Source organism: Gorilla gorilla, chromosome 11, assembly GCF_029281585.2.
Source record: "Gorilla gorilla gorilla isolate KB3781 chromosome 11, NHGRI_mGorGor1-v2.1_pri, whole genome shotgun sequence".
NCBI lineage: Eukaryota > Metazoa > Chordata > Mammalia > Primates > Hominidae > Gorilla > Gorilla gorilla.
The window spans coordinates 77,560,374-77,572,554 of NC_073235.2; the positions used below are offsets into that span (position 1 = coordinate 77,560,374).

Sequence of the window (12,181 nt, forward strand, 5' to 3'; positions counted from 1 at the left end):
CAGCCTGGCCAACATGGTGAAAACCAGTCTCTATTAAAATACAAAAAAATTAGCTGGGCGTGGTCATGCATGCCTATAATCCTAGATAATTGGGAGGCTGAGGCACGAGAATCACTTGAACCCGGGAGGCAGAGGTTGCAGTGAGTCAAGATAACACCACTGCACGCCAGCCTGGGCAATACAGCGAGACTCAGTCTCAAAAAATACGAAAGAAAAAAAAAAAAAGAAAGAAAGAAGAAAATGAGCTCTTGGAAATGGTGCAGAGAAAAGAACACTTTGTGGCTATAGGCACACAATCCAAAGGAGAAGCCTGAAAACAATCTTTTACCTATAATTTATTATATTTAAAAATGGTAAGCACAAATAAAATTTGTTTTCTCCTCATCTATGTAATACAAGTCTTATATAAAGCTCAAGATAAATTCTGCAGGTAAATTACCAAACTATTTTTCACTCTAACAAATTCCAAAAAATAAAGTTATCATTTCTTTGTCCAAATAACTAGCATTACAAAGAGAGTTATTTCATGTATAAAGTATTTCACGCCTGGGCAACATAGCAAAACCTCATCTCTACAAATAATTTAAAAAATTAGCCAAGTGCGGTGGCATGTGCTTGTGGTCCTAGTTACTCAAGAGGCTGAGGTGGGAGAGGATTGCTTGAGCCTGGGAAGTCGAGGCTGCAGTGAGCCATGATCGCACCACTGTACTCCAGCATGGGCAACAGAGGAAGATCCCGTCTCAAAAAAGAAATATTTTAATTGTAATAAAGATTAAGCATTTAAATTAGAGCGTTTCTTTTACTTACATAATTGCAACTTAATGTTTTAGAAAAATATTTCTATGGCTGGCTTCAAGATTTGCAATCTTGAAATTTTTTTCTTCATCCTCCTATTTTTCTTTTTCTTTTTTTTTTTTTTTGAGATGGAGTCTCGCTCTGTGGCCCAGGCTGGAGTGCAATGACGTGATCTTGGCTCACTACAACTTCCGCCTCCTGGGTTCCAAGTGATTCTCCTACTCAGCCTCCCGAGTAGCTCGGATTACAGGTGCCCGCCACCACACCCAGCTTAATTTTTGTATTTTTAGTAGAGACGGGGTTTCACCAGGTTGTGGTCTCGAACTCCTGACCTCAGGTGATCCACCCGCCTCAGGCTCCCAAAGTGCTGAGATTATAGGCGTGAGCCACAACCTCCTATTTTTCTTATTGAGAATGGCAGGCTTTTTCTTTTACTCATCTGGCTGAATAAGAGAGAACAGTTTATTTTTGTTTTTAATTGATTTAACTCATTATAGCAAAGACTAATCATAAGTACTAGCAGAATAACAGAAGCTTAATTTCTGCTACTCAGAGTTACATTTGTATATTTTTATGCCTACCAAGGATTGGAGGCTTCTTAGAAGTGTATACTGCTCCTTCTCTCCCCATGTCTATTAATTCATTCTATTTCATTCAGAAAATCCTTATAGGAACTATTCTAGAAACTAAGTATAGCAGTGAACAAACAGATAAAGTCCTACCCTCATGGGGCTTCCATCCAATACAATAACATATAAAGATATAAATAAAAATTAGATCCAGGGAAACTATAGTTAGTGCAAGAAAGTAAGGACAATAAAAATAAATTATATTCATTTTTTAAAAATAACCCGTTAAAAATGTAAAAAATCATACTTAACTTGCAGACCACACAAAAACACCCATGGGTTGCATATGGCCTGTGAATCATTGTTAAACCCTGAGGTATAACATTAACACATATACACAATCACTCAGCCCCTCATTTTCCCTTTTGGTCCCTAAGTAAAGTTGGTTAGTGGATGACAACCACAACTACATTTCATTATATATTAAGTTTTTAAAAGACAAGATACAGTTATGTAAATACCTGTGCTTAGGTGGCAATCTAAAACTTGTTTATATGTGTTTCTTTGATTGAAAACTTTTGCTTTTTAATGCCAATGCTAATATTCTTCAAGTAAAGATAAAAGGTCTAAATAGAATTCTGAAACATTTAACAGGAGTACAATAATCCTTTACTAGAAAGAATTAGAAAAGCACTGCAGGCATATAACAATATCAATCATCTCATAGGCAGTCACAAACTAGAGATAAGTGAAAGGGGTCTCTATTATAAATAGCTGCCATAAAGCATATTTGCTCCTTTGGTGACGTTTCACAAGTTTTAATTCAGGAATCATTTGATTTATGTTAGTAATGTAATACCTACGTATGTGTGTATATGTGTGAATATTTATCTACCTATTTCTCTAAAAGACTTCTGATTACCTACAAGTGAGATAAGGTTACTTATACAAATAAATAACAAAGAGTAATGTTTTACAGTGAGTGAGCAAATATTAAAAGCAGAAACAAGAATTATTTGTTCTGCTAGTAACGGAAACAGAAAAAACATCTGCCTCTTGGGGACATACACACTTTAATGGTTGTAGATGGCAACACAATACTGAAATATGATATGCATTGTAATCATAAACATATGGCATTTTAGGAAAAAGGAAAATCAATAATTTTCTAAGAAGAGATCCAAAAAGATTCTTTAGAAATCTTAGTTTTGCTACTTGAAAAAGAAGGTAAGATTTAGTTACATACATTTCTGAAGAACACAGCATCTCTTAACAAAGAAGTTGTTATTGTCTATAAAATTTACAGAACTTAACCTATTAAATTTTCCTATAACATCAATACTTTGGTTACATAGGAGAACAGTTCAAATCAAACCTGTTTATGCCACGGCAAGAAAAAATATCTAGTGTTAATAGTTACAGTTTATGTCAAATTTGTAGTTTTGGACAATAAGAAAACAAGATACAATTTCATTCTTCTCACTATAAGGTTCTAATATTATTTTTCTGGTTATATAACTATTTTCCAAAGTCATAACTCTATAAACTTCTTCAATCAGGAAATAGAGAGTAAAGGAAATTTCTCAAAGCAGTATTCAGTTTCACTGTCCTAAAATCAACAGAAAAAGATGTTTTCTTTAAAAAGAATTGTGACCAACATATATGGACACCCACAGAAATATCTGCAGGTGTCCTGAACGGAAAAACTGCTCTATTATGTTTATTTTTGTATCAATACTTGTATACTGAGCTACCTTTTCCTGAGGCTTTTGATACATCTTTGGAATAACAACATGACCAGAGTAATATTTTTTAAATAAGCTGTAAGTTACACTGTACTTTTCTGTTTAAAGATGACAGAGTGCTGAATAATAAAAACAACACACATACCGGAGTTTCTGTAGTGGATGTGGCTGGCTGTTGTAATGACTGTGGTCGAGATTCCTCTGACTGAGTCCTAACCAATCCGCTACCATGACCTTTGACAGTATCACCATTGGTAACTGGAGGATGTTGCTGGGTCAAAGCAGCTTTTAATCTCTGAAATGCAAACACCATTAAAAAATTTTTTTAAGTCCTTAAAGATCATCATGAATATCAACAAGACAAACAATAACACCTTAGGTAGTTTCCCTGAGTCCTTTTGCCTAGTACTACTAGAGGATTCTGTATTTTGCTGTTCCTAGTGAATTTTGAGAAAATAATAATAAAGGCCTTAAAAATGTAACATCATGTCATTGTCCAAGTAAGCACTGGCACCAAACCTGCAAACAGAGATCAAATGGGCCCAAACTGAGCCTCCTCCAAGAACCTACAGCTGGGTTTGTCTCTCTTAGGTTTTCCCTGTTCCCAGTAAGCAGATCTAGTTCTCTTTTGCTGTTGCAGGTTTGCCAGTTAATTATTGGATTGTACTGGACTCACATTCAGAGCATGACAGATCTAGTATTAGAATGAGGCCCTAGATATTTATGCCTACCACTTTATCAAGCAACAATTTGAATGAAGCTTATTATGCTATCAATAAAAATTTGTCATATGCAACTATTTTATCTCCCAACCAGTTAGTAAGCTCTCTAAGAGCAGAGGTTATCTTATATTTTTGGGTATTCCTTTTAGCAACTGATATAATGATTTGCTACATAGGTACAAAACAAACATATCTGTTAACCGATAGAAATTGGTTTCTTTAGTGAAAATGGTCATATGTGATCTTTAAGGTGGTTTTGTTATGATCTGTAAATATGAAATAATTTGCAAAGATAATCAGACCACAGTATCTCAGCAATGAAAGGGACTTCAGGGATCCAACAGACCTGAGACTATTATTGCTGATACTGTTCTTAACTGAGATGTAGTTCTTGGGCCCCAAATACATATTATTACAGGAATTGGAGTCAGAGTTATGTATATTACACTTTCCTAAGATTCTTATAGAGGTGCATCTTTGAGGGGATGGAGGCTAATAAGAGAGTGAGAGCGAGTGCAACTGAGAGACAAAAGAGAGATAGAGATGGGAGAACCATGTTGCAGCCTACCCAGTGCTTCCCAAACTTCTTAGAAATAAATAACTGTCTGGGGTGTTAAGTGTTAAGAACACATATTCTTGGCAATCTTTTCATTTCTTCCTTCCCTGAGTACAGCAGAAAGGGGTGAGTGAGAGAAAAGCTTTTAAAAAAGACCCCCAAATAATACCAGTACAAGTATTTCCATTCACTTCAACTAAGAACAATTCAGAAATTTTTATAACTATTTCAAAACTTGTAATTTCTTCCTTTTCATCTAGGCCTATCTTCTTACTGTCTATCATATGTGATCCAGATCCCATAAAAACTGAAGCATATATGAAAAGATCACCGGAATTTCAACTGAGGCAGTAATTATGCGTGAACAAATGTTAGTGGACATTTTCTCTCTCTTGCGAATCACCGTATATTCTGGGTGTGATTTTTAAAATAAAGTCAATTTGTAAAAAGAAAAGTTTTTTCTTGAGATATAAGTTACACATAGCAAGTTAACTCTGTTTAGTGTACAATCCTATTAAATTTCTTTTTTTTTTTTTTTTTTTAAGAGGGAGTCTCGCCTGTCGCCCAGGCTGGAGGGCAGTGGCATGATCTTAGCTCACTGCAACCTTCACCTTCACGGTTCAAGCAATTTTCCTGCCTTAGCCTCCTGAGGAGCTGGGATTACAGGTGCATGCCACCACGCCTGGCTCATTTTTGTATTTTTAATAGAGACGGGGTTTTGCCATGTTGGCCAGGCTGGTCTTGAACTCCTGACCTCAAGTGATCCACCCTCCTCGGCCTTCTAAAGTTCTGGGATTACAGGTGTGAGCCATCGTGCCTGGCCTCTATTGAATTTTAACAAACAAATACACTCATGCGACCTACCCTACAATCAGGATACACAGCAGTTTTACCACCATAAAATCCTCATGCCCTTTCCTGTCATACTCTCCTTCTACTCCCTGGCCCTGGAAACGACTGATCTGTTTTCTGATCCCAAGAGTTTTGTCTCTTCCAGAAGATCACATACTTGGAAACATACATTGTATAGCCTTTTGAATCTGGCTTCTTTCCCTTAGCACAATGCAGTTGAGATTCACCTGTGTTGTTGTATTATCTGTAGTTTTTTAATGAGTTTTTTATTGTATAGTATCCCCATTTTACACTTTAGGAAACCAGATATCATTTGCTCAAGGATGCAGAGCTGTTAAGCTAGTTCAAATCCTGGTATAAACCCAGATCTCTTTAATTTCAAGTGCAAAATATTTCCATGGCACCATGCTGCATACTTTATCCTTGGTGCTACCAGAAAACACAGGGAAAACTCAAGACAGAGAGTCTGAAACTTTGTGGCTTAATGATTCAAAAAACAATCGTAAGGATTTAGAGTGCCAAACCTGTTACTGCAACTGCTAAGCCAGGATCAGGCATGTTTTCTCCCTCTTTTCTGACAGACTACTTCTTTATGAATTATAAAAAGTACCACTTATGTAATATCCTAGTGCTTTCACTGATTAGAACATGCAATGTACTATGGTCTTATAAAGCTGAGAATACACTTTAGGTTCAGAACCTAACTCTACCTCAAACTATCTGTGACTTTGAACAAATCATTGATCTTTGAGTCTCAATTTCTTTACCTATAAAACTGGGAATAATAACTTCCTTGCAGAGTTGAGTTGAAAAATAAATATAACATGTAAAACTATCTGACTCGTAAAATAATTTTTCAGATGTCAGTTTCCTTATTTCTTTTAAGAATACTATTGAGGCCTCTATTTTCTTAGCATGGAGGTCCAAAGAATCAGGATAGTTCCTATGTTTCTGAATTTTCAAAATATCCTTAAGGGTCATCTTAAGCATTGGTTTGATCCCAGACATATTTTATATATGAGATGTAAAAAGTAAAGTAGAGGTTCCTCTTCAAAGACTCTCCTCCCCATCTAATTAGGAATAAATAGTAACTTCTCTTAGAAGCAAAATTTATTCAAAGACCTGTGCTAACATTCAAATATCTGCTAGCCGTAATAAAGAAATCAATGTACTTTATCTTCTTAGCTCCCACAATTTACCTACATATTTGCCCTGGCATGCGTATACTGGTCCAAGCAAGCATTAGGTCATAGCCTGTTCCTCTTCCTTATTTGAAGGTGTTTTTACCTTTCTCAGCATTCCACAAGTTACTTCCTCCTTCCTTTGTTCTCCTCTGCCTTTGCCTCTTTTAAAACTTCTAAGTTGCTAGCCAATCAGGACAAATACAGAATGTGAGGTCCCATTCCACCCAATGGAAACTGGACACAGCAGTAGGGTGGATGCGTCAGGTTATAAATGACCCTGTCTCCTTTGTTCGGTGTACTCTCATGGGAAAACTGCTGGCGAGTGTACCCTTTCTGCAGAAAGTAAAAAAATTGGCCTTGCTGAGGAAATTAAATTTATGTTCAAGTGCTATTTCTTTACAGCACCGGGGAACAAGCAAGCATTCCTAACAGAGGCATGCTCAAGACCATAAGAAAAACTGAATTTTTTAGAATCAAGACAAGATTCCTAGTTCCTTTTCTAAACAATCAGAAACAACTATATTAGTAGCTAAAACATAGGAAATTAGGACCCTAATAATTGACGGGATAATGTGGAAGTGGATGGATTAAAACTGAAATTAAATGAGGGACTAAAGTAGTAGCTGGCTAGAACCAGATAGGAATACTTAGGAAAACGATCAAGAAGTATTTAAAGTAGAAAGACCTGAGTTGGAAAAGTGTGGGTCAGAACAAAGGGAGAGAGTCTTGGGAGGTCGCCAGTCTGCATATTTATATATTTTATAAATAGAATGTTAGACATCAAAATACAATGACTAGTACCCAGTCTATAGTGATAAATTGGGGCTTTCATTTCTAGTTTTAAAATGTGCACAAATATAACTAGAAGTAGAAATGTGAGGCTTAGTAAATTATGTGTTTGGAAAAGATTTTTAAGTCCTTAGGTAGAAATTATCATAGAATTGAAGAGCATTTAAAGTTTTACAGTGAAGAGCTTAACTCTCAAAATTAATGAAATACAGTAACTGCACATAGGGGAGCCTGAAGTACATAAACATCACTCTCTTGAATAATCTTTAGTAGGGCAAGTTACTACCTTATAAAGCACTTAAAAGCAGCATCAGTATTCATTCATTATCCTTCCTTGACTGCCCTAGGGTATACAGTACTCATCCAGTGAGGAAGCTCTAATGTTTGCTCCATGCTGTTACATTGATTACAATGGGTCTGACTTGAAAAGTATGCCAGTGGGTATACAACAGAAGAAAAAGATTTTAAGGGTTAATTAACACTGTTCTAAACTGTCCATTAATTTTTCTAAAACTACAACAAAAATGCACATATGCTAAAAAAATTAGACTTAGGTCAAAAAAGCAGTCACTAAATATCATTCATATAAATTTTACAATTAATGTAAGGATATCTACAATCCAGCCATACATATTTGTTAGGAGCATTTGAAGAAGGCCAAATACTTTGGTTTAAAAAAAAATCAATGAAAACAAATGTAATGAACATTTATTTTACAATAGAATTTTGGAGCTAGCAGAGATAATGAAAGTCAATTAGTCCAATCACCATCTTACAGATACAGAAACTCCAAAAAACTGAAGTTACTTCCCAGAATCAAAGTTAGCAGAGATAAAACCAGAAATTCTATTTGTTGACTCCCAGTTCACCAAACATATTCTAAACAAAAGCTTTGCCAAACTGGAGCTCTAGTCTAATGTTAAATTTTCTAAATCTATTAGTAATCAATTAAGTTAAGCATCTGATATTGGTCAGTCCATTACTAAGATCAAAAATCTCTCAATAGACAAATTTAATATATGTAAATAAGGATTAAGTACTCTAAGAAATAAAGATTGAGCACTCATAAAAATTAAAGATTTAAGGTGGGGTGTGATGGCTTATGCCTGTAATCTCAGCACTTTGGGAGGCCAAGGCAGGACTCCTTGAGCCCAGGAGTTCCACACCAGCCTGGGCAATATGGTAAAACTCCATTTCTACAAAAAACTTAAAAATTAGCCAGGTGTGGTGGTGCATGCCTGTAGTCCCAACTACTCAGGAGGCTGAGGCAGGAGGTTTGCTTGAGCCCAGAAGTTTGAGGCTGCAGTGAACTCTGGCCTGGGCAACAGAGCAAGACCCTGACTGAAAAAAAAAAAGAAAAAAAAAAAAGGAGGACTTTACAAGGTCTATATTATCCAACATGTACAAGAAAACTTAGGCATAATTTTAATTTAAAGTAAAGGTAGACTTTGTTTGATAAACAAAAATGTCTTCATTATGTTTCTATGAAACAGACCAGTATTTTAATGTTTAATTTTCAGTGATATAAAGTTCAACTACTATACTGAAAACTTTTTTTCTTAGAGAGATATAGATTGTTTCAATTAATTAAAGGATGATTAATTTCTTGTGCTGACCAATCTGACACATTCGCTTTAAGAGGTGATCTCCTAGAAATAATTGTCATTCAAGTTCTATGTTGCACCCTTGAAAATAAATTTTATCACATCTGTCAGAACTTAGTAGTAGGAACAAAGTACTCCATCACAGTTCAAAGAAAAAAGATAATGTTCTCTAGAAACAATTTATGAAAAAGTCAGATCCATATTTCATATGTGCCACAAAAGCTCATCAGAGTAATAACCCTCCTTCTCCTGGGTGTTATCCTACCATCTGCTGCTCTATTACTTATCTTTATTTTGCAACTAATTAACAGCATAATCTTCTAAATTCAGCAAGTTAATTATCATTATTGTGGTCTTTGCAGCATCATCAGTCCTCATGAAATCTTGTCTCCCCACCCCCAGAGAACATATGAAAATCAAGTAGGTTGAGAGAGGGTCTGTTTCTTTGCAGTGGGCTCATTAGGTATTTGCTGATTAGCTCGGCATGCAGAGGCAGGTCAGAAGAATTCTGCTGAACATGAGGTTCCATGCAGGGCCCAACCAAGTTAATGTAGGTTTCTGAACATTTGCCAAGATGCCCTCTGTCAGCTCTCAGTAGAAACCCCCTGCAGAAAACCTACTGGCTACCCACTGTGTGCAAAGATATTTCTCAGTTTGTCACACATCTTAAAAAAAAAAAAAAAAAGATTCTGGAGGATACTATTTAAATACTTTACTAAATCTTAAAATTCCCAGGTGATTAACATTTTCTTATTCAGAAGAGCTGCTTTTTTATTACAAATATTACAAAAGAAAATTGTTTTATTAGAAGAGTAATATGATTTACGGGCTTAATGACAAACAAAACCCTGAAACCGAAATTTAGTGACAACTAGTCTAATTCTGTAGAAAATTATATCCTGGGAATTTTTCTGTTGTATTAAAAAGTACTAAATAGTCTTTCATTTTTCGGTCCCTATCGACATTTAACACATTCTTACTTTTCCAAAGGCTTAAAGTTCTTAAAAATTAAAAAATACAAGCTTACTCTGAAGACTTTTTTTTTTTTTAGCAGAAAAGAAAGATCTTATTTCAGTATTCACAGCACACACAAACACAATGCATACATAATATCTTCCTGGAAAGGCACTGAACATCTGAACATCAGAGAATTACAAAAATATCCTATGTTAGCATACAAAGTAAATTTCTCTTTAGCTGTAGTGTGCTACTCATTCTTCCATGTTCCAATCCCATTATTTTTAACCACAGGTCATTTTAGCAGAATCACTACTGCTACAATATACAGCATGTTATTAACAGATTGTGATCATAAAGGTCTAATAAATTCTTGAGAGAGATGCAGAACCCCAAAAGGATGATGTTTAAAATACTTTCAAAGATCTGAAAACAACAAAGTAAAATCCAACAAAAGCAGTATAAGAAGAAATTACAAGTTTTAAGGTGGTGGCGGGGTGGGGGGGGGGGCGGTGCGCAAACAGGTGAAGAGTCAGAAAAATCACTTAATGTGTAACATGAATCTAGGGAATGTGGGCTGGGAACCACTTATTTGGAGAACGTGGACTTGGAGTTCTATCTTTAAGGCATGAAAGAATCAAGTTCTGTGACCATTTATCTGGTCATTAAGAAAGCTCTGTGCACTGGGATACGAACCCATCTTCAATGTTCTTCAGTTGGGATGACAGAATTGTTTATATGGTGAGTCTTCTTAAGCCCACTGAAGCTTAAAAAAGTAAACCAATACCACTCACATTTTAATTTCAAACTTAAATTTCAAATAAACTATACCTATTTGGTATTTTACGTTCTACAAGTGTCTAATCTAACTTGCCAAGTGGAATAACACATTACCCTTGGACTTTAAGTGAAAATGTTTAAGAGATTGACTTGGGCCTGTGATTTTAGTTGTAAGTGCTGAGATAATGGGCCTGTGATTTTAGTTGTAAGTGCTGAGATAATCTTAAGTAAGCTTCTAAATAATTAATGAATATTTAAGAAAACTATGTATCACTAAGTTTAGTTAAATTTAAGAATTATTAAAGTACTTAAGAAAGTCAGACAATTGAGAGAATTATTGAGTACATAGCTTTACATGTATATAGCTTAGCGTGTTTAAGATTATATTTTAAGCTCTTTAAAAGCAATCATTACATAACTGTACATGTAAATGGCCTTGAGAACTTAGGAAAGCACTAGGTTTTTAAACTTGTAATCTTAATAAATCTTATATTATTTTTTAAAAGTAGTCCCTGAATAATCATTATGTGTACAAGTCACCATCAAGGGCATTAAAATCTGCCCCCCCCCAAAAAAATATGAAATCAAAACCCAAAACAAAATAGCTCATTGATAAAATACAATCCTAATTGCTACACATGCTGGAAAAGAAAACCATAATGGTCTTCTTAGAAGAACATTCTTTTTTGACTCTCCTGATGGTCACTGAACACATTTGCAAGAAAAATCTCAAAATTTAAGATCATGTCTATTGAATTTCTTAGAACCCAAGAAATGTCTGCCATGTAACAATTGATAGAAATAGTTGTTAAATTATGTTGTTAATATATAAAGAATATTGAAGTGTGAAATAATTTCTATGCAACAAAAAAATTCAAGTAACCAGAATTCCCTTATCCAGTACACTGACATTTTAAGTTACCAGTTCAGGTTACTGTACCAGCACAGCAATATCTATTGTTTCACAAATGAGCTGAAATAAATAGCTATGATCTATTAGAAAATGGAAATAAAGGAAAATCAAATATACCAAAGATGGTAAGTTCCCAAACCACAATGTAATTAAAATATAAATCAATATGAAAAAGATAAATAGAAAAGCCTTGAAATATTTGGAAATTATACAGTGCACTTCTAAATAACTCACAGGTCAAAGAAATCACAGGAGAAATTTAAAAAGTAATGACAATAAAAGTATAGCATATCAAAATTTGTGCACAGACGAAATTTTATAGCTTTAAATGTCTATATTAGAAAAAAGATTTAAATAGATAATCTAAGCTTCTACTTTAAGAAACCCAAAAAAGATAAGCAAATTAAGCTTAATTAAGTAGGAGAAAACAAATATTAAAGACAAAAGTAAGTCAATGGGAGTATAAACATACCATTAAGAAAAATAAAGGCAAGCTACACACTAACAGAAAATAGACAGTAGAAATATACGTACCTCTCTCTCTAACAAAAACCTTATATCCAGTGTAAATAAAGGATTCCAGGCTGAGTGCAGTAGCTCACGCCTGTAATCGCAGCACTTTGGGAAGCCGAGGCAGGTGGATCACCTTAGGTCAGGAGTTTGAGACCAGCCTGGCCAACATGGTGAAACCCATCTCTAAAAATACAAAAATTAG

General features: G+C 34.9%; 1 protein-coding gene across 7 annotated transcripts in view; it reads right to left on the reverse strand.

Annotated features, from left to right (window-relative positions):
* Positions 1-12,181, reverse strand: part of ATF2 (activating transcription factor 2) — a 97,020-nt gene that overhangs the window by 22,011 nt on the left and 62,828 nt on the right. For all 7 annotated transcript variants that reach the window (XR_008677378.2, XM_063695006.1, XM_031008774.2 and 4 more), the window contains one exon: positions 3,255-3,404. Coding sequence is in view for 6 of the 7 variants with exons in the window: in XM_063695006.1 (XP_063551076.1) it covers positions 3,255-3,404 (150 nt within the window). In the remaining variant the exon portion in view is untranslated. The remainder of the gene's footprint in view (positions 1-3,254; positions 3,405-12,181) is intronic.